Raw genomic sequence first — 23,882 nt, 5'->3', positions numbered from 1 at the left:
ATACTTGCATTTAAACCAGAAATAATAATAACATCTGATTTTTCTGCGGTCAGTATGAGTAAGGTAAATTCAAGAATAAGTAAAGTGCCAGTGATTATGTTTTCTCCATCAATAATGAATTACAAGAGATTTACACTTGGTAGACTTGATTTTGATCCAGATCGTTTTCAATGTTTAATGATAGTACAAAGTTTGAATGATAAAATTGTGCCAACAAGGGATATAATGGAATTAATAAGCATATATGATGAAAAGAAAATAAAAACACATTTTGTTAAGGGTGTAGGTAACTTATTACCAACATATGCAAGCGTTTCAATTGAACAATTAAAAAGATATATGAGTGAAATACTAGAAATAGCATCGAAAGGTGACAATTATGATATAGAAGTGGGAGGAACAAGTAATTCAAATAGCGACTATGAATATAATAATGCCAACAATAATAATATTAACAATAAAAATTCAGAAAACAATTCGAGAGAATTATTAGTAAGTAACAAATTAGCAACTATGCATTCATTTGAAAGTCCAATGTTGGGAATAGATTTACCTTTATTAAGAAAGACCATTCCAGTAACAAGGAAGACAAATAAATCAAGGCAACCACTGAAAAGAAAAAGTTTAAGTGAGGAATTGGAAGAATCAGGTTATAATCAAAAAAATAACGAGAATGAGTCAGTTCCGTTGTTAGAGACAAAATTACTGATGAAGAAATCAGAATCATTTGATAATTTAAAATTAAATGAAGTGAATAAAGAATTAATTAAACATTTAGAGAGCATTCAAGATGAAGATAGTGAATATAAAAGTGATTCATCACCTGAACAAAACTAAATATTTTTATGCATAATTAAAAAAATCAGATATTATTTTAATATTATCACGTTATGACCATTATTACTTGAATACAAACAAGATAACCAAGCTATATTTAAAGAACGCTCAATTTATAGTATTTATTTACCTTCCTCTTTATAGATTCTTTCGAAATAAGGATGAGCTAAAGCTTCTCTTGGTAATATTCTTTCGGCATGATCATAAACCAACATCTTATCTAATAAATCTATAACAACGGGATTTACTAAATGCTGGTTTTCGCTATTAATAAATTTACTCCAAGGTTTTTTAGTGTGCCTACCAAGTAAGTCGTCAAAATAAGGTTCGAGTTGTTTCTTATATTTTGCTAAATAATCAAACAATCCATCGGTTCCAAGTACGCGAGCAATCTTAACTAGTTGGTCATTATTGTCAACACCGCAAAAGAATGGATCTCTTTTAAATATTAAACCGGCCAATACACAACCTAAACTCCATATATCAAGTGAGTAGTCATAATACTGAAAATCAATTAGTAGTTCAGGCCCTTTATAATATCTGCTTGCGACTCTAACATTATAATCTTGTCTTGGGTGATAAAACTCAGCCAAACCCCAATCAATTAATCTCAATTCTTTTTTCTTAGGATCTATTACGACATTGTGTGGTTTAACATCACGATGCATAATACCTTGTGAGTGGGAATAATCTAGTGCTTTTAATATTTGATATATATAATATTTAATGTCATATTCTGAGAAAGAAGGGAATAATGTTTTAAAGTCAACGTTGTCCAAATATTCAAATACTAAACTTATTGTTCCACTACTTGAATCTTTAATAATATCTATTAATTTTATAATATTTGGACCACCATTTAAATTATATAGTATTTTAATTTCACGTTTAATCTTTTTTCTTTTTACAGGTCTTAATACTTTAATTATTACCTTTTCATTATTTAATGTGTTTATCCCCTCAAAAACTTCACTATATTTTCCTCTACCTACTTTTCTGACAATTTCATAATTGTTTGGAGTGTTATATTCAATTTGAAAATTTTCATAGTCCCAATATTCTCTAGGTTTATATACATTTACATCAGAATACAATCTAGGTAAGGGCCATTTGCTCATTGAATTATCACTATTGCCATTGTTGTTTCCAACACTACTGTTACCGTTTCCTCCACTATTATTTTTATTATTACTCATTTCTTCTTTTGTTTTTAACCTTTTTAATGAGTTTTTAATTTTTCCATTAATAAAAAAGTGCACGTGACAGTTTTACTTTATATCTTCTATTAATATTTGTACTTTGAATACCAATTACAGATACATTTAATTATTAAGATGCTTTTCTTATTGGTTTTGATAAGACGATTTAGGTAAAATCTTGCACCTCGGTAATTTTAATGCTCTTTTTTCCTAGTGTTAATTAAGAAGAGGATATTTATCTTATAAGTTTCTTTTTTATATTAATTGTATATATTATAGGAAAAATCGCTTTATTCCTCTTCCGAATTTATTAACGACTAAACCTGTTTGAGGGTAAACAAATGGATATTGAACTATATCGCGATTGTATTAATTTAAATAATATACCTTATTAACAAAACATCCAGAGAAAATACTTAAGTTCTATTTCTCTTTTTTCCTTTCTAATAATAATATTATTGCTATTATTATTATTATTACCTTAATTTATTTTCATTTTACTTTCTTAACTAATACATATTAACAAAATAAATAATTGAGATAACGTTTTACCGCCAAAAAGTATTTTAATAATTTATAGCAATAAAAGTAATTTTGACGTGGCAGATAGATGAATTCGTATTGAGTCAACAAAATTTTTTAAGATTAAAATAAACATTTAGACAACTATATTGAATATTAATATTTTCTGTTTTAATTTTGGTTTTACTCAATTAATTGTGAGTAATAAAAAGATAACGGCGTATCCCTGCCTTGACAAATCAAGAGAATAAAAATTAATAATTCAATTTCATACATTAGAGGAGAATGTCAAGGCATTCTATTTAGGTTTTAAATGAAATTATGTAGTAGAAGAACACTAATTTGTGCTAATCATTAGGCGGAGGTTTGCCTCGTTTATTTCAACAAATGCACCTAAATTGATATCTATACATTCACCATTACATTTAAACCACTATTTTCCGTGGTGCACTTTTTTATTGTGTTTTAATTGTACATTGCACTTAAACATTAAATTTTCAATCTGATTTAAGTTTCAAATATATGTGTGAAATTAAACAGATAAGTAGTACTTTTTTTCTATAGGTAATTTGTTTCGCTTTTCGGCACGGAATGTAGAGCTTATTATTAAATATGCATACAAACCAATAAAGTCATACTTCAATCTGTAAATTGAAAAAGAATTAAGTTAATCCAAAAGGAAAGATGAGTGGATAATGATTGTTGTGTGCGTGTGGAAATTTGGCCCTCAAATGACAAATCCACTACTTTCAGGCCTGTTGTACTTATGTGCTCTACTTGGTTCCATTTTAAAACTACTTTTATTACGACATATTTAAACTGCCTCGAAAGTAATCTGTCTTCCGGTTTTGTGTAAAAATGAGAAACTATAGGTAATGGGAAAAAACAGGCGGTAATGGAAAATTGCTGTTAAGGCGGGTGAAAGTGTAAGTGCTGATTATTGAAAATTAAACTGTATAAAAAGAGAGAAAAAAAGCAAGATAAAAATAGATTCATAATAGTAAAACGGACAGTTATAGCAAGGGTGTGTATTGATGATGTTTGCAAAGATTGCAACGGATTCTGCTAGAAATGTGATATACAAAGCACATCAGAAGGTCCAAGATACAACTGATTCACTAAATCCCCAAAAAATACTAACATTTATATTATGTATGGGTACATCGTTCTTATTTTTGTCGTTATCATTCATGTTTTTACCTATAATAGTTGTATCTCCCCATAAATTTTCAATACTGTTTACATTTGGTTCATTTTTTTTTATGTCTGGATTTGCTATATTAAAGGGAATAAATGGCTTCTTTAAATACATGGTTGAGAGAGAAAGGTTGCCATTTTCGTTTATATATGTTACAAGTTTATCACTAACACTATACGCAACATTAATATTGAAAAGCTATATATTAACGTTATTATTTTCAATAGTACAGATAATTGCACTTATTTCGTTCTTAATTACTAATTTTCCCGGTGGATATAGTGCACTAAACTATATAAGCAGCAATGTTTTTAGTGGAATTAAGAACAGAATACCATTTGCCAGAGACAGCAACATTCCACTGCCTATTTAATTTGTTTTATTATAACGGTGCGGAAAAGAGAAAGCAACATCAAAAAGGGAAAAAGCAAGTTGAATTTAATAAGGGCACATATCTGCATATTTACAGTAAGATCCGATGGGGAGAATTGTGGCAGTACATAACTCAGTGAGGACTATGATTAATTGACCTAATGTTTACTCTAAAAATACCGGGTATTTGAAATTACAACTATAATTAAAGCGTTTATTTCAGGTTTTCGGTGTTTAAATTGTAGATCTACACATGCATATAGGTATATATACATATAGGTGTACACATATATATATCTACATGAAATGTAAATGTATAATGTTTATATTTGTGTTTACTTCGCATTTATCATCTTGTTTAATTCGAACTTAATTTTAGATTTCTAGAGTAAATATGGTCGAATATTGGCTTCGGTAATTAACGTGTTATAAATTTGTTTGTTCGTTTCTGTGGTAGTTATTCATAGCTGTTGAAGCTTGATCGCGATGAGGAAGTGTAAGAGGATGACGAAGAATCCAATTCATCGTATTCATTTTGGATCAGAATTTTTGATTGTAGATGGAGAATTGGGGACTTTCCGCTATTGTTTAAGATTGACTTATTTAAATTATCATTATTTGAATCAGTTTCAATGTCTCCATTTTCGATAATATGACCCTCATTTATTGGGTTGTTTGTTAAAGTTTCATTTGATTCAACAGCAGAAACATAAACAGATTCATAAGTAGAGTAAAAATTTGAGTTATTTTTATCACTCGCAGGTTCACACTGACAATTTCTGCGGAAATTATCATCATGAATGTCCAGTTTGCTTTTGCTTTCTATGGTTTTATCATCAGTAAAGTAACCATATTGATATTCTCCGTGACAAATGTCATCACTTTTACAACAAAAGATGTAGTCACATTTAGTTGAATTAGTATTTTTGTCTTCAATGTAATCACATCCATCACTACTTAGAATGCTGTTGCAATCGTCTCCCTCTCCCTCGTTCCCACTATGGCTTTCACTGGTGTCTAAATTTATAAGTTCGGGAAGCCATACACTGCATTTGTGTAAATTAGGTTTGCCAATAATAAACACATTGACTTTTTCAAATTTATTATCGCTATTTTTCTGCTTAAAGAGACTAACTTTATCCATAATTAAATTAATTTGATCGTTGTAGTCATTTATCCAACACTTTACTTGTTTAATAAGATCAATCAAAATATTTGGATTGCAATTGAGTTCATCTATGTCGGTTCCAACCTTGTAGAGAATTGTATAAATGGGGAATTTAGATGCCTGAGATTTTTTAGAGGATTTCAAAATGGCATTTTCCAAGATTTTAAAGTCATCATTTAAGTTAAACACAATCTTTTGTTGCGAATTAAATCGAAGAAGTTTTATTATTTCTCTATATTCTCTTCTAATCATAAGTATTTTTGTTATTATATCTATATTTCCAAGTCTGTATGCAACATCTAAACATATTTGTTCCAACCACAGTTTGTTTTTAAGTGAAAAGTAGTTTTCCCTTAAACTTATTTTATTAGAACAAGTAATACACTTTTCATTTTCACAAAAGTCTAATTCAAATCTAACTTTTTTCTTTTCATTCTCCGAATTTGTATTGTACAAGTAAAGATTGAACAACTCGATAAGTAATTTATTTGAATCTTGAATTATGTGATACTGCAAAAGATTATGTAAAAGTGGTTCATTTTTCATGTAAAACAACATGTCCAACAATAACCAGTAGAATATGTTTTTTATGTCTTGTTTTACGTCCAGTTTCAGTTTAATTAACTCCAATACATACATCACAAGAGACATTATATTCCTGTTGTTACTACTACCACGTGCGTTCTTTTCAATTTCATATAACTCTTTAATTCTATTTATAAATTCAAAATCCCACGTGTCATTTCCATAACTGGTGAAAGTCCTATTAAGTACAAATGGCAAAAGTTGAAGTTTCTCGTCTTTCTTTCCATTTATGTTAACCAAGCTTCCCAATAATTCTTTTTCCGATAAAATCAATTTTGAATATTGTATTCTGTTCACGAATATTCTCATAATTACATTCATACTTGAATCAAAAAGCACAATAGTACTAGAATCTAAAGCATTTCTACTATCAACAACTAGTTTCTTATAGTAATTCGTATTATCGTATTTGTACATGCATATTATCGTATTTTTCTTAAATTTATCTGTAAACAATGACGGAACTATATAATAACCGTCACTTATAGAATCTTTATCACATCTAGAATTCCTTTCACTGTCATTTGAGTCCTCAATATTGTTGCTTTTACTACACTCTTGTTTTCTTAAGCCTTTTTTTATGTTCTTTTTACTCAGTAAAAGCTTAATATCGTAAATACAAAATGCCTTATCTCCATGTAAATTTAATACAATAATCAAGTTGTCTAACTTTATCACATTAAACTCTTTAAAAGAGTCATTTATATCAAGCACGAGATCACTGTTCTCGTGATTGAGTAAGTTTCTCAGTGATATTCTACTATTCTCGTTATCTATGTGCATGCAATAGAGGTTATTGTATATGCTTATCAAAAGTATATCCTTTTGCAACAAGTTATTGCTTATGGAAAGTTCAAGAGTCTGCAACTGAACCGGTCTTTGGTCTTCCTTAAGTCCTATATTCACATATGGCAATAACTTATTTTGTGAAACCTGCAATAACACACACTGAAACTCAATATTATACCATACCCTTGAGTTCTTTTCCACTATTTCCCAATTTAAAGTTATACTCCTGTCTTTTAAACTATATAACCTTAATTTCTCGCTGGTTATTAGTAGTATCGAAGGATCATTCAGTGAGTTGTTGTCTACTGATTCATTATTATTATTTAAGTTTATAAATAATTCCAAATTATTTGAATGAAGAAAATTTAAATCGAAGTTCCACCAAATAATTCCTCTTAATTCCTCATCATTAAGTGATATTTTGCATTCCATATACTCATTCTCTACCCAATTATATATACACTTCCCATTATAAACTTTGCTTCCTACTATTCTTATTTTTCTGTATACAAGTATTTTTCTACTATCACCAAAATCTTCTAATACATATGAAAAATATCCTTCCGTATCTATCTTCTCTTTCTCTAATGATATTGATAATTCATCTTTTACGTACAGCAACAAACGTAGTGGCCTCGAGTCAAATTCCTGTTTATACAATTCTGGAAGTTCGTATTCTACTATTGCACCATCACTTACTCTAAATAGCACATTTGACAACTTATTATATATCAACAATTCTCCCTTATTTGTTGAATTAAAGTACACGTACTGTGAATCTATTATTTTTTCCTCGCTTACTGTATCTAGTGTTTCTTCTTTCTCATATTCATTTAACAGTCTATCATTCAACCCTATATATCCCTTATCAGAAAGTATCATTTAAAACCACTATTAATCATATATAATATATATTGTTTGAAAAGAATTTAACTCTTGTATTTATTATTATATTTAAATCATATAATTTACAACTTTTTTCAATTCGTTACAGTCACATGACACTATTATCTACTTTTCGCAAGCCTACATTAATTATTCAAGTTATTGAAATTATTTATTTAATTTAGTTAGTGTTATTTATTTACTGTTATTTATATATTATTTATTTTTTGAAATTTTTCACATTAATACAAAAAATATATATTTATTTAGATAAAGAGGGGAGATTGCTAATGCAATGAAAAAGTAAATTAAAAGTATCTTTTTTATCTTAAATACATTAAATTCCTTTTTTTGGCAATTTTTTAATTTTTCACCTTGTTTTAGCTTAACTCATCACTCTTTATGGTCATTTACTGCCAAAACTAGCACCAAAAATCAGTAACAATATTAGTATAAACAATACAGCTGTGCTGTTAGTATTATTGATACCAACTATGACAAAATTTGAACATGGCTAATAATGTTTGCAGAGCTATTATAATGAAAGGTAATTTAAAATAAAGAAAAGTTAAAGTATTTTTAAACTAAATAGTGTTTCTAAATGTATCACACTCTTCACTTTTAAGTTTTGAATAAGTCTCGCCTTATATTCTCCAATAACTATTGTCAATATTTAAGTATATGAAAAAACAGAATATTCTAAATACATATTTTGCTTTGTTTACTAAAATTAGGTACAAGTTAAACACCAAAAACTAAATTATTGGTCTAAATTATTCGAATATATATTGTTATAAATATACGATGTAACTTTAAAAGCATTATAAAGATTAGTCAACAAGGGACCGTCGAATATCTGTGTATCAAATAAATACTTGAATGGATCTATTCTGAATAATTGTATTGTAATATAATATGTCGACTCTTTTTCTCTAACACGATTCTTTTCAACATAGATATTTATATTATCATTTTCATGTTGTTTGTTCTCACTATTTTCAGTGTAATTATCATCGTTATAGCTTAGACAATCAGAATAAGCTTCGTTGTCTAAAAAATTAGATACTGCAGTAATTAGTGTATTCGAATTATTAAGATTTGTATTATCGTCACTTGTGTTTAAAGACTCGTCAATACACTCATTACTAATGTTGTGTTTGCTCACCTTTCTTCTTGGCCTGCATCTCAACTTATTTGAGGATATAAATACCCATTCATAATTCATATTTAGTAAAGTATTTAATATTATTTTTATTATTCTGGTCAAATCTCCGTATATCTCAAAACCCAAAAACCATCTATTTTTTATGACTTTGTTGTTACTGTCAAGAGAAATAGGTATTGATGATATTTCTATACCAATGTCACCGCGATAGTCATAGTTGTAATAGCTATTACTACTTTGATAATGAATATTGTGACCGGTGACACTACTGCTATTATTATTTTTATAGTCATCTATATTTTTGTTATTATCATGTTCATCTAAATTAACTGTTTCTCGAATACAGTTGTCAATGTCATTTTGATTACCATTGCTATCTTTGGCATAAGAACCTGAATTTTTGTTATTTTGAATATGCATATTGATTTCTGACTCGACCAATAATGATTTTGTTCTGTTGTATCTTAACTCTCCAACAATATATTGATAACCATGTTCTTTGATATGATTGCTACCAATGTTATTACTGTCGTTACTTTTAATATTATCAAATTTATTGTCCAATATGTGGCTCATTCCTAAATTGTTGTTTTTATCAATAACACCAGTTTTCAGATTACTTAATTCATTGGTATCAAAAACATTGTGATTAATATGATCCTGAATATTATCTTTACCCATACAAATACTAACGTTACTGTTATTGAAACAATTCATTTTATTACCTTCGGCTTTTATTGCATTATTTATTTTATGGTAAAGTAATTTCAATATGCTCTGTTGTTTAGGTGAATTATCGTTACTCTTTTTCATACTATTTAGCAAGTTTATCTTATCCATACTCCTAATGTAATGATGGCTATGATAACTATGATGGCCATGTAGATTTTTGCTTTTATACTTGTTATTTTCACCATTATTGTTATTACCATCAAAACCAAATACTTTCGTTCCCACATCTACACAACCCAAGTCTAAATTAGTTTGAAATGATCTCACAAATGTATCACGAATACATGCATTTGAAAAGTTTTGATTTAGTGATGAAATCTTTTTCTGAATTTGTCTTGAAAACACCGAATGTTGCCTTAAATGTCTCCTCTTTTTTTGTGCGAGTAATGCACATTCTTGTGTCAAATTTTCTGATAATATACTAAAACTATTATTTCCACCACTATTCTTGTTTATAACACTGCTTTTATGTAGTGATTTCTTATCAATAGCATCATTTAGATAAATATAGTCATTTTTAACATCCGTAAGTAAATAATAATAATGTGGCTCCAAATAAAATGGTAAATTATGCCTAAACCATAAATGATATCTTATTTCCTTATATGTTATCCTTAAAGATGGATCTACTGTTAGCATCTTTAATATCAGCGATTTACCTGAATCGGAAACATGTCCAGGTATACTAAATATTCCATGCCTTATCTTATTAAATAAATAAGTTACATTCTCGTCATCAAATGGTAATGCACCACACAACAATACATATAATATTACACCACATGACCATATATCTATTTCTGGTCCCGAATATGCTTTCCCAGATACTACCTCTGGAGCTGCGTAATTTGGAGAACCACATGATGTTATCAAAAAATCACCCTCTTTTATGTAGGTTGACAATCCAAAATCACCTATTTTTATATTAAATTTATCATCCAGTAATATATTTTCAGGTTTTAAATCTCTGTGACATATTCCATTTAAATAACAATACTCCATTCCAGATATTAATTGTTGAAATAGTCTTCTTGACTCATCTTCTGATAATCTCCCTTTTTGTAATATATAGTCAAATAACTCACCACCCTTTACATATTCCATTATCATATATATATCTGTTGGTGTATCTAAAACCTCGTATAATCTTATTATATGCGGATGTATTATACTTTTCAATATACTTATCTCTTTTTTTGATTTATCATACATATTTAATGATTTCATTTTTTCTTTATTCATTATCTTTACTGCTACTTTTCTTTCTGTTGGTTCATGTATTCCTAATTTCACCTTCCCAAATGACCCGATTCCCAATGTCTGTCCTATTCTGTAATTCCCTATTTTGTACTTAAGCATATTATTTGTTGTTGATTTCATCTTTAGTGTTTACACTTTTGCTTTAAATGTGTTACTGCTTATATTTGTTCCTCAATTTCGACTACTTTTTCTTGTATCAGTAATTCTAACATGTATCACAAAAACAATGCATTATAGTAACAATGCAAATATTCCTCATTAAATTATTTCCCTTTTTCATATTATACCATTCATATCCCTTTTTATTCCCTTATTTTTTTTCTCGTTAATTATTAACCCGGTATACCTGATTTTCCTTTTTTTTCCACAAATTTAATTTTTAGGTTATAATTAATAATAATAGTGCGACATTGTCACCATTAGTAATAGAAATAATAGCAACAATAACGTATACAGGTAAATCTAATATATTCAAACCAACAACACGAGTTTGCTACTACCAGTGTTTACTCTTTTTTGATAAACCACACCGATATTACTTTGAGTGAATGAGGGCCTTAATTTTTTCTTGACTGTGACTCATATAGTGAATGATGAATAATATATGCTATCGAACATGTTTCATAATTCATGTACCATGTTATACATCTATCTATTCATTATTTTTGGCATATTAATTGATAAAAGGGTAGTAATCAATTATCACTACAGATGTAATCAAGAATACCATATTAACAACAGCTTCATCTTAATTGGTAATTTAAATGAAAGCGGTGATGGTGTTATTGAAATCGCAGGAAATCTATCGCAAACTGACATTTATAAATGGTCACCATCAGTAAAAGAGAATTTGATTTTTAATAACATAAATAATGGTAATGACGATTATGATAGCAACGGTGGCAATGATAAAGAGTATGAACACCATCATTACTATGACGAATATAACGACAGCAATTATAATGAAACGAAAATAAATATTGGTGTTGAGTACCATAACAAAACTCATAAGCAAATGCCATCTTCATCCTTAATTAAAGATAATTTAAACAATATATATAGAAGTGTGAAAAGATTACACAAAACTATATATATCAAAGATATCAATGATAAAAACATACCATATAATTTATACTTAACCAATATAACAATACCGTTATACGAAGCTAAGAATTCACTCTTTTTATGTAGAATTAAGATAGGCGAGCCTGAACAAGAATTTTGGCCAATTATAGATACTGGTAGCAGTAATTTATGGGTAATAAGCAGTGAATGTAATCAACCAAGTTGCCAAAAAGTAAAAAGATATTCAAAGTATTTATCAAAATCTTTTAAAAGAATACCAAAATACGAAGATATATCAGTTATATTTGGTACAGGTAAAATATTTGGCAAACTTATTTTTGACACCCTCAAATTTGATAATTTCCAACTTAATGAACATGTTATTGGTCTCATTGATGAAGTTCAAAATACAGAAAATAGCAAAATTGATGTGTTTGATGCCATTGAGCTTGAAGGTGTGCTGGGCTTGGGTTTTACTCAGCTTTCTTCTTCCAGTAAATTGCAATTACCACTTATTGAAAGACTTAAGAATGAAGGCCTTATTAATGAAAATACATTCTCTATATATATCAATGATTACAGAATTAAACCTAATTTAAAGAATGTCAATATTAACAATATATTATTTGATTTTTTCAATTTTAATAGAAATGAGAAAAATAAAATTTCCAATAAACATTCCCTATCTGCACTTCTTTTATTGGGTGGTATTGACCCAAATCTTTATGATGGTGAAATACACATGCTCCAAGTTGTGAGGGAAAATTACTGGCAAGTTGAAATTGAATCTTTATTTATAGGCGATACGAAATACTGCTGTGATCAAGGATCTTTAGCTTATGAATGGGACGATTTAGAAGCTGAATATCTTAAAAATAAGTTTGGTAATATGGAAGACGTACCTATGGATGTTTACATATATAAAAAATATAATAAAAGAATTGACACTGTTAATAGAACTCCTGGATATGTTATTTTTGATTCAGGTACGTCTTTTTACACTCTTCCATATTATGAATATAAACATTTCACGGATGAATACAAACCTTTTGGTGATTGTTCACAAATACATTTTGATAAAAGTAGCGTTGATAGAACGGTTTTTGAACATTTTCCAAATATTACATACACTTTTAGGGACGGGTTCAAACTTGTTATTACTCCAGATTTATATTTAACACCAAATGAACAAGGTAAATGCAAACCTGGATTCATGTCAATCGATGTTCCTCTTGAATACGGCCACTCATACTTACTTGGCTCACTATTTATGAGGTTTTATTTTACTACATATGCAAAAAATATTCCAAATATAGGTTCTTCTGTTGGAATTGCAAAAGCTAAACATGATCCAAATATTAGGAGATATATATACGATAATTTATCTAAAAAAGACGCTGACTTTATCCCACCTGATGATGATGAGTCCGAAATGTATTGGACCAAGTTGAATGGTAAAATATCAAATTCGTGGAAATTCCCAAATATACTGAACAATTTAGTTTTTGCCTAGATGAAATAACAGTTAATATTTGATGTTATTCATCTTTATTTACTTTTATTATTTAAATAAATATGATTTACTCTAATTGTTGATTTTATTTGCCTTTATACTAAAAATAACTGTTGTCACTATAACTATTATCCAAAATAATACCGTTAATAATATTAATATAACTATTGTTTTACCATATGGTGACGAATTCATTAATAAGTATGCCTTCTCAGACATTGTTAATAGCAATAATTTATTTATCATACTACTCTTATTTATATAGACGGTACTCGCTTTTAACCTATTTGAATTTATCATATTCCCATAATTTGCCCCTATATATGTTGACTTGTACCAATATGATGTACTGTTTCTTAATTCATTCATGAAATAAATACTTTTTTCTAAATTTATGTGTTTACTAGAATGAATACCACCATTATCATCTTTTTTTGTTTTCATTCCTTTTTTAAAGTGTACTACAATATTAACCACATTTTTGTCTTGATCAAGTATTATATTAGCTATTTCTATATACTCTTCTTTTACATCATGTAATACATCCAGTATTGATTGTTTGAATATTGACTTGAAATTATTATAATTAAATGGTATAAATTTATCGTATGAACCTGATATTTGAATATTCAATGCTATGTCCCTTTCTTCTTCCTTCGGTACACAAACATAACCATTACCTATCCAACCTAGTGGGCATGAACATATATATGACCCCATTGTATTTTTGCAGATTGAATCTTCTGAGCACACATTCATTGTATCACCATTTTTTTTATGTTTGCATTCGTCTATATCCACACACTTCATTTTTATTACTGAATATTCATAGCCTTGCTTACAACCACAATAATCCGTTTTTTTTAGAGACAATAAATCATCTTGAACTATACTCTTCATTAAATTTGCATAGTCTTCATTAATACAGTGTAATCCAAGTGAACATTCTTTGATCTTACTGGTTTTATTATCATCACCAATTGTTTTAATATATTTACTGTGTAAAACATATTTGTTATTGCTATCTGTGTTATTAGTGTCAAAAAGCTCATCATAAACATCGTCTTCGCAAACATTATTTTGAACACACGACTTTTTTCCATCACCATGATAACCTGGTTTGCATATACATTCATAGCCACCTATTTTGTTTATACAAACAGCTAACGGGTGGCATGGGCGTTTTAGTCCATTAGAGGTTAATATATGTTTTTTTATTGATGAAAATGGAGAACTTAATACATTTGATACCTCCCTTGCTCTCTCTATGGTTGGATAAATTGCGTGATTTGTATTATAACCTGTATATATATCCCCTTCCTTTTGCTCCCTTTCTTCTGTTTTGTATTGTCTATACTGCTCACTGCATTCATCTATGTCCTCACAACTGTGCCTGTATAATATATTTCCGTTAATGTTATCTATTAATCTCACTATTTGATGTTTAAACCCCTTATTACATATACAATAGCCTCTATAATTTTTATGAATAACTTTGTCCTCCACGTTGTATTTTGAAACCGTGATATTATAAATATTCTCAACACCAATACCATTATTTTCACTTGTAAAGTAACCATGATAATCACCAGTAGCTGGATTTTCATTACCAATACCAATATTACCTGTATTCATACATTTTGAATTTTGCCAACATTCATTGTCCTCACCACCAAGTTCACAGGTCACATGTATATATTTACTTTCAAAATAATTGTAAGTTGGTTTTTTTATGGCTACTTCTGATTTGATGTTTTTTCTATTTTCCAATATTTTCTCACAGTCAATTTTATCATCCACACAATAAATGTCACATATTCCGTCTTCTATCCACTCTTTGCATACATTTGAATAATTCGAGCCAATATCACCTACACCAAATGTAACCAACTCATCATAACCGTTCATCGTCTCAGAATATCTATTTATTAAGACTCTAGATTTTAACTTATTTTCATATTCATTATTTGTTATAGCGTTCTTTTTCGTTAATTTAATTTCTAGTTCCTTATTATCAAATTTTCCCCACCGAAATATTTTATTCTTTTGGATCGATGTTATCATATTCAATTTTCTTGAATTTATTGAAACATCATCATATCTTGGCAGTACATTAATACCAATCATTGGATAAGTTACATTATTAAGATATTTGGAGAATTTTGAATACAATGTTCTCAGATAGTTGTATAAATTATCCAAAATGCTATTATTTTTCGGATCTATTCTTGCATAATATATTATTGGTATCAAGAATCCATTCCCACTATTCTTATCTTTTTCAATCATACCTTCAGATGTGGATAAGAATAGCGATGTTGTTAAATTATTGTAGAATACTAAAAATGCCATTATACCTTTATCTGTGTTCATTTCATTTATATTATCATAATACATAAAATGAGATGTATAGTGATCACCTTCCATTCCTGACATTAACGTTATATTTGAGACCATAATTTTCATTATTTGATCATCATTTCTATTTTGTTTATCATCAGAAATAATTTGACTTATCTCAAAATAGGTCAACGGCTTATATTTAATAGAGACTATGTTATTTCTACTTATTTTTGTTGGATATAGTAGCGAAATAGGCAACAACTTTCCGATACTTTCATTTGTTGGATACATTACTAGTGTCTGTGAAGATAACACGCCTTCACTTATTCTCGATATTAATATAAGTTCAGTTAAATCTTCGTTATAGCTTATTATTGTCTTATTTAGACTAACTACATTATCGCCAATGTAAATATGGCCCCTATCGTAATCTAATTCCAGGCCTTTCTCCACACTTTTAATACCCAAACTACATGTATGACCAGATTTATCTGATAATATATCTGCTATTATATTTGACCATTTTGAAGTCCTGTTTTTTATGTAGCTTTTACCCAATTTTCTGGCCAAACTTACTTTTTTACATGTTACCTGGTTATAAAAATCTGGATAATAAATTGAAACACCTGTCCATCTAGATGGAAAATGCCAATTTTCATTCTCGCTCTCCACCTCATTTTCATTCATATAACCATCATCGTTATCATAATTGTCATATAATACTTCATCCTCTTGAAGATTGACGCTTGCTACTTGCATGTCATAATATGAATCTAAAGTTAAAGCCAATAACTCATGTACAGATATATCTATATTAAAATCCCCAGACAAATAGTTTCTAAGCTGTTCTAACATGTCACCCAAATCAAAACAACTACATAAACTCACAAAATCACAGTTTTCTATCTTTCTTGAATTAAATATTGATTTTTTAATTACGCTGCCTATTGATTCACCACCACAGCTGTATAATAACGTAAATAAGTTGTACAAATTATAGCTAAATACGTTAAATAACTCCGTACTTATTAAAGTTAATGTCAATGGATAACTATCGGAGTGAAGTGAATATCCATATACTATTCTAGATGCATATTCCAATGGGGTCGCTATTCTATAATTTGTAATTTCATTACTGGCCTCGAACATTTGAACTTCATCCTCTTTTGAACCTCTTTTCGTAATTGGGTTTATAGATCTAAAATTCCAACCATGCCCTGGCTCATTATCTTCACTTGCTAATATATAATTAGCTAAACCACCCATTATTTCCAAAACATCTAATTGCATCATTAAACATGCATCAAAACCTATCAAGTCAAATTTAAAGCTATGTGAATTGCTTTTTCCTTTATTACTTCTATTTATACCTTCTTTTATACCTCTATACATATCTCCCAAAAACATTCCGATTCCATCTGAACTATCATGGTCATCCCCAAATCCAGCCCAAGCCGAACCATGGTTCCAAAGTGTCAATGCAGTGTAAAATGAGGGGAACATATCTAAACTTTTAGATATGAAATTTGAAAGAACAGTAGGTGAATTAGAATTAACCTCACCTAAATCTTCCAACAATATCCACACAAATTTTTTGCCGAACGCTACTCTTAGATCATCCCTTAAACGAAATCTATATAATACATAAGCACCTGTAAAATTCTGTTTAATTTTGTCCTGAGTAATTGTTTTGTTCGTTAACCCACTTTCTGGGCATGCTATTATCGGTGCAGATACTTCTTTGTTTGTGTAATCCTCACATCTATCAATATATACTACTAAATGCATATAATCAGCTGAATTAACGTGTACTGGACTTGTCATCTCCCCCAAATCCACCAACGACATGGACTCGAGATTGTTGTCTGCATGGATAAATATCAAATGAGTCCAGTATCTTTTTTTTAACACTTGATTTTTATCTATACTTGAACATATTAAATCATAATTTTCCATAATTTTACTATCACCGGTCTCCATAAATTGATAGTTCCAATATTCTTTTTCAATTATCCATTCATTTATGTCTCTTTTATTTTCTATCTCACCTTTCCTAATATTATTAATTGATTTTTCATTTTCCACATTGTCAGCGTCACTGGTGATATTAATGTTATTGATACCACTAGTACTACCAATTATGTCAAGCTTACCTTTAATGTAATCTTGATTATAGTTTTTTCCAAATATTTCTGATTTTTCACAACTGTATGCAACCACAAAATATAGTATAATTATTTTTACTATTATTACCACTTTATTAAAAATCATTATATTACATATTTTCTTTTTATATAATCCAAATCATTCATTTGTTTCTTTTAATACATCATTAATTACATATTGAAACAATTAAACCCCTCTTCATTGAAAAAAAAGAATAACTAGTTATATTTTGACAGGTACAAGAAAGTTATTTACAATTATTTTTAAAGTAAATCAAAAGGGCTTCCAAAGCTAATTTAAATGAACTCATATACATAATGGCACCAAACCCACTCTTAAAATTATTATGTTTTCCTTTATTGAATTATTTTTTTATAACCACTGCATGTATTGTCAAATTAACATCGGTATGCATGTAAATGGCGCTGAAATGCAAGGGCGCCAGCTTCCACTTACGTGGTAAAAATATATTTTGTAAGATCAAATAAAGTGCTCTTTCGTTAATCTTTAATGAATAGATGAATGGAAATACTAATCTTCTTAATTATTTAAAAATAAATATACTAGGAGATTAAGTTTGTTTCAAATGGTATATGTTTTATGATATGATAAAAGAGGTAGTGTAATGAACGTAAAAAACAAGAAACGAATATCTTTAACATAAATAGGTCAAAATGAATTCTGTAGGAGCTTTAAAGTCTGTAATTGGTGTTGTCGGATCAAATATAGTTAACTCTGCAAAAGATGCAACTAAACATGTTGTTGATAAAATTAAGGGAAAAACAATAAATAAGGCCAAGCGAATTCATAGTAAAAAGAGAAAAGCAGGTAATGAAAAACGCGAAGTGGGGGAAGTATCAGAAAATGTTAATGATAAGGGAAATTTAATAAACTTAGAATTTGACAAAGACAAAAGTATAAACAGTGATTCAAGTTTTGATCACTCAGACAACGATGAAAGCAATTATTCCTCGGAAAACGACTCAATATTGGATTTTAGAGATAGAGTTGTAAGTGAGCAAGAATACAATAAATTAACAGAATTGCTAAGTAGAGACATAAAAATGACAAATAGGGGAAATTCTGAAATGGAGAAGCAGATTTGGCTTACTCCTAGGAGATTTAGAACAACTATTAGATCTGTTCAAATAGAAAATTTAACGAAAGTGCAGCAAAATAATGTCTTTCTGGAATTTTCATTTGGTGGAACATTAACAGAGATAAGGCTACTAGACGGAAAAAAAAACAAGGAGGTTCCGAGACTGTTGGGTTATCCTCCATGCAAAGAATTTTATACACATTCTGTTGATATTAAACCTTTTTTATTACAGGAAGGCGACGATTTGTTGATTGATATTCCAAATAATGTATGTGCAGACAATGATACAGATGACAGTTGTGTATATGATGGAATGAGAAGCAGTAATTCTGTGGATATTTCGGTTGATGAGACATTTGAGTGGAGAGGAAGTTATTTACATTTAGAGAGAGAGTTGTTCAGGATAATAGCATGGAGGTCAAAAATAAGTACAGTAAATGAAATGTTGGGTTATAGTGAAGATGTGCTGAAGAATTATGCGACAGGAAGTGTAAATCAAATGATAACATTATCAAAAAGAACAAATAATAACATTTCAATACCTATGTTTAGAATATCACTACAAATAATATTTCAGGAAATATATGACTTTCAACTAAATTTAACACAATTTACACTTCGAAATTCAAATGATAAAAAGAATAATGAGATGGAAGAGTTGAGTAATGACTATGAATTTGGAAATGAAATAAACTATAATAAAGATGAATCGTTACCATTAAATAGTAATACTGGAAATACGGTAAAAATAGATTTAACTGATAAGTCCGAGTCGGAAAGTTTAATACCACTAAAAGATAAATCTTCATATAGGTTAAATATAAAGTTTCCACAATATGGACATGATAGTCCATTTCCAACGAAGTGTACTTCAGATTGGTCATGTAATGATTCTGAAAAAGATAAAGTAGTTAGATGGGATAACATAGGTGTGGTACCTTTTAGAGGAACAATACATGAACTGGAAAAAAATAACTTGTATGTAACATTAGATATAAACAATAATAGTAGTATGAATGTATTTGGTGTTAAGAAACATATTCAATGTAAATTTAATTTAAAAAATGTGGTATACTATCCGTATATACAGACGGATATAAAATTACCAGATGGGGAAACATGTAAATTAGAGGGTAAAATGGAATTTGGAAGTATACCTAAATACCATCAACTTGGAAATATATTAGAAATAGATGATGAAAACAAATTATATATGATAATAAAAATAATAAAAATAGATAATTTAATATCGAATGTATATGAAATAAGTAATATATTGCAAGAAAGTGACGATTCTATTGATGTATTTGTACAATTGACATTTGATGGTACAAGGAAAGAGACACCAATAGTATCTGGTTCTATTCATCCATTGTTTCATACGGAAATAACATTTGTAATTGAAAATATAGGTGTAGATAAATTAGATAAAGAATTTGATGAGGATAAATTAATTAAATTGCTAGAAAGGAAGGGTCCCATAACAATAGATGTATGGAGAAAAAATTCAAAAACAAGCATGATAAGTCATATAGGTTGGTCTGAGATACATTGGAGGGATATATTAATAAGAACAAATAACGGAAGAAATAATATGTTGTTTTCTCCAAAAAACGACTTAAGCAGTATCGGTTTATCACCAATAAAAGTAGATGTGAATATGACAATAAACAATAGTAGCAGTAATAATAACAATAGTAATAGTGGTAGCAGTGGAAACGCTAATTTGACTCATCATATAAGAAGACGAGAATATAGAAAGTTTTATGATAGGAATATAGGAAAAGAAATAATATACGAAACGAGGGTATATCAAAATGGGAATGTTTTATACAATCTTGGAGATAGACCAGGATTATTGTCAAATAATTCAAATATGGGAAATAATGAAAGAAATTCATTGAATTTGTTGGTGTCGCCACGAATATATTTGGAAATATGGACAAAACCAGATATAATGGGCTTATATAATGTAAAATTTATTGGAAACGAGAATAAAGAGGTAACAAAAAATTTTTTAAATAAATTGAATAAAATAATTGAATGGTCAGGAATAGGTCCTTCATTGAGACAAACAAGAATACGTTCTAATGTATATTATTGGGAGAATATCACAAAATCATTTGAAACATGGGGTAGGCGTTATTCTTATTTTGGAATAGATCCAAGGGGAATAAGGCATTTATTGCCAACATTTATTCAACCATTGAAACCGTTGGTAGGCGTAGATAATTCATCAAAGGTTCATCATTTTGTTCATTCATTCCCATATTCACCTACAAAAACGAATAGCAATACATCAAATTACATGAAGTGGACAACACCAGATATATTTTTGTTATCTAGACAAGGTACCCCATTAGATCATACATTACTACAGGTTTGTTTATTGCTTGGATTAAACAAAGTAGCATTTTTAGCGTGTGGTACACTATTAAATAGGGATCCATATTCATGGGCAGTTACTTTTCACTATGAGTATATATATAATAAAAATGAGAATGATTTAGAGATGGAGTTTGAATTGAATAACAGAAACATGAAGGGTTTTTTTAATAAAAATATGAATAATAGTATTCATATTAAACATACTATTAATGATAAACGACAAAATAATAATAAAGTATTAACCAGAGGAAGAAATAGATCAAGAAATGAGGATATATATGGTAGAAATAAGATGAAATCGCTTTCACCAAAGTCAAGCAAAGGAAATAGTAATTACAGGAACAGAAGCCATGATCATTTAGGTAATGTAGTAATGGATTATGATAACAATGGAGGTATATTAATAGGTGGCAATAAAGGAAATATTGAAATAGGTGGTAAAAATGTGAATATAGAAAAAAGATCAAAAGAATTAATATCATCATTATCACCTATTAAAATAAGGAACAAAATCGAAAATGAGAAAAAGAGCAGGAAAATAAGATTTTATGCATTGTTTTGGGATACAGTTAAACATATAGTATATAGAGTAAACAATATAATAAGTGAATCTAAAAATGAAGAATTTATGAATTGGTTAAAATACCAAGGATATGATATGAACCAATTAGAGGAATCAGCAATGGAATCATACTACGTGCAAAAAAGTAATGATAAGAAAATGAATGGTAATTATAATATAAATAGCAATGGTTTGAAAAATATGAATTATAAACCAAATTTTTGTTTAAAGGTAGTTAGCAAGTTACCATATAGAACAATAGATATGTTGGTAAATAATAAAAATATATATGCAAATATACAACAGGTTCATGATCCAATGAAAGTTTCTTATGATTTGAGTGATAACAATATATGGTTCACATTTTTCCACAGAGATGATGTTGGGAATGACAATATAAAATCTGTTATCTCCAAAAGTATTAATAGTAATGTAAATGAAAAAAATGGGTTAATAGGAGATCAATTGCCAATAAAAGAAAGAAATTCATATATATTACCATGTTTTACTTGGCCAATAATAAATGTAGTAACACAACAAAATTATAAGAATGCAGTTACTCAAAATAAAGTAGGATTAGGAGTAAAAAGTGTATTATCACCGATATTTAACAAGAATATGACTAATAAAAAAGGTAAGATAAGTAATAACCAGAATAGAGATGAGAATATAAAAATAACGCGTGACAATAAAAGCAAAGATATTGAAAAGAACAAAAATCGTAATAATGCTAATGAGCTTGATGAGGAAGACAACATTAAATGTATGCTGAATGAAAGTGACTTATTGTTATTAGGTGGTTATGGAGATATATTGGACAATGAAATAGATATGTACTGTAGGAGTATAAACGAAGAAATAGTGAGATATATACAAGTACAAAGATTTCAAAAATCAAGAACAATAGGAACCAGATGGAATAATGAAAATGATAACATGGGGTTTTTGAGAATAGGATTGAAATTACTAGGAAAATGGGAAATGTCAGATCCTTATACAATGGAATATTACAATAATAAGAATGAATTTTTAAAATGGCGCGAGTCATTCCTAAGCACAATACCAAAAAAATACAAGTTAAAATATGCAATATTAACATTTCCATATAATATACCAAGATGGTTGGCACAACAAGTGTGGTTTAAGTGTCATTTTTTGTCAGATGAAACAGACAGGAGATCAATATTTTCGTTATCAGTAGATGTAAATAGTTGGCCCAATAACGTTAAAACAATAAGAGTATTGATTTTAGTTATACATCCTCTTAAATCATCGCAATTAAGAAAATTAAAGTTGATTCAAAAATTGAATAATATAAATATAAATGATGTATCTTCATCAGTAATAAAGAACAGTAAGAATAAATTGGTCGATAAATATCACAATGAAAAGAATATTGGTATTGATTCAAATACTTCAAATTTAGGTAGCTGTAACAATAACAATAATAAAGTAAGTAATAACAATAGTAACATTAAAAATAATCATGATAGTGAGAATGACAGTTTGATTTACGATGATTACAAATTGCTACCACCATTTCCGAAAGATTTACTGAAGGATGAAATAAATAATAGCGTTTCAACTAACAAAAAGAGGGCGTCCTCCATATTATTTTCAGACGAGGAGCCTGAATTAAAGCTAATACAGCCGTAACGGCGATATGTGTTATTGCTCACACAATAGAGGTACTATAATTAAATTAGCTAGAGTTAGGTAAAGTGTAGACTTGAATGTAACTATATTAATCTTGGCTTCTTTTTGCTATCCCACCTGCCAGATTCTGAGTGTATGCCATGTAAGCAGCAACAAACTCTGCAGAAAAGAGTCACAAAAACCGATTGGATTTCATAAAATAATGGGAGAGGAAAAACTAGTTTAGATGAGTGACTTTATCGTAGTGATTTTGGCTGTATTCAGGGCATATAGAAGGGTTCACACTAGAACAGAAAATTCCAGAAATAAACTTCTTTTTCCTTGATTTATAATTTAGCAAGGATTAAATAATTGACTATATTATCGTGGGTGGATATA

At 28.8% G+C, this 23,882-nt stretch overlaps 8 protein-coding genes across 8 annotated transcripts; 4 read left to right on the top strand and 4 right to left on the bottom strand.

Moving 5' to 3' along the window:
• Window positions 1-54: 54 nt before the first annotated feature.
• On the top strand, window positions 55-837 carry FG379_000107 (uncharacterized protein; the record flags this gene model as incomplete). The annotated part of the gene is made up of 1 exon (XM_067326435.1): window positions 55-837. One exon carries the CDS (start codon window positions 55-57, stop codon window positions 835-837), a length of 783 nt encoding a protein of 260 aa, XP_067183061.1.
• Window positions 838-959: 122 nt separating this feature from the next.
• FG379_000106 (casein kinase II) lies at window positions 960-2,033 on the bottom strand (the record flags this gene model as incomplete). Its single annotated transcript, XM_067326434.1, has 1 exon — window positions 960-2,033. One exon carries the CDS (start codon window positions 2,031-2,033, stop codon window positions 960-962), a length of 1,074 nt encoding a protein of 357 aa, XP_067183060.1.
• Window positions 2,034-3,595: 1,562 nt separating this feature from the next.
• FG379_000105 (uncharacterized protein) lies at window positions 3,596-4,129 on the top strand (the record flags this gene model as incomplete). The annotated part of the gene is made up of 1 exon (XM_067326433.1): window positions 3,596-4,129. The coding sequence occupies one exon, from the start codon at window positions 3,596-3,598 to the stop codon at window positions 4,127-4,129; it is 534 nt and encodes a 177-aa protein (XP_067183059.1).
• Window positions 4,130-4,585: 456 nt separating this feature from the next.
• On the bottom strand, window positions 4,586-7,552 carry FG379_000104 (uncharacterized protein; the record flags this gene model as incomplete). Its single annotated transcript, XM_067326432.1, has 1 exon — window positions 4,586-7,552. The coding sequence occupies one exon, from the start codon at window positions 7,550-7,552 to the stop codon at window positions 4,586-4,588; it is 2,967 nt and encodes a 988-aa protein (XP_067183058.1).
• Window positions 7,553-8,315: 763 nt separating this feature from the next.
• FG379_000103 (uncharacterized protein) lies at window positions 8,316-10,832 on the bottom strand (the record flags this gene model as incomplete). The annotated part of the gene is made up of 1 exon (XM_067326431.1): window positions 8,316-10,832. One exon carries the CDS (start codon window positions 10,830-10,832, stop codon window positions 8,316-8,318), a length of 2,517 nt encoding a protein of 838 aa, XP_067183057.1.
• Window positions 10,833-11,349: 517 nt separating this feature from the next.
• On the top strand, window positions 11,350-13,290 carry FG379_000102 (uncharacterized protein; the record flags this gene model as incomplete). The annotated part of the gene is made up of 1 exon (XM_067326430.1): window positions 11,350-13,290. The coding sequence occupies one exon, from the start codon at window positions 11,350-11,352 to the stop codon at window positions 13,288-13,290; it is 1,941 nt and encodes a 646-aa protein (XP_067183056.1).
• Window positions 13,291-13,362: 72 nt separating this feature from the next.
• FG379_000100 (extacellular with a signal peptide) lies at window positions 13,363-17,904 on the bottom strand (the record flags this gene model as incomplete). The annotated part of the gene is made up of 1 exon (XM_067326428.1): window positions 13,363-17,904. One exon carries the CDS (start codon window positions 17,902-17,904, stop codon window positions 13,363-13,365), a length of 4,542 nt encoding a protein of 1,513 aa, XP_067183054.1.
• A 569-nt stretch (window positions 17,905-18,473) lies between these two features.
• On the top strand, window positions 18,474-23,504 carry FG379_000099 (uncharacterized protein; the record flags this gene model as incomplete). The annotated part of the gene is made up of 1 exon (XM_067326644.1): window positions 18,474-23,504. The coding sequence occupies one exon, from the start codon at window positions 18,474-18,476 to the stop codon at window positions 23,502-23,504; it is 5,031 nt and encodes a 1,676-aa protein (XP_067183053.1).
• Window positions 23,505-23,882: the final 378 nt, after the last annotated feature.

This window comes from Cryptosporidium bovis (assembly GCF_009768925.1).
Source record: "Cryptosporidium bovis isolate 45015 chromosome Unknown contig_1, whole genome shotgun sequence".
Classification (NCBI taxonomy): Eukaryota; Apicomplexa; class Conoidasida; order Eucoccidiorida; family Cryptosporidiidae; genus Cryptosporidium; species Cryptosporidium bovis.
The sequence above is the reverse complement of the archived record's forward strand: the minus strand, read 5'-3'. Positions and strand labels throughout refer to the sequence as shown.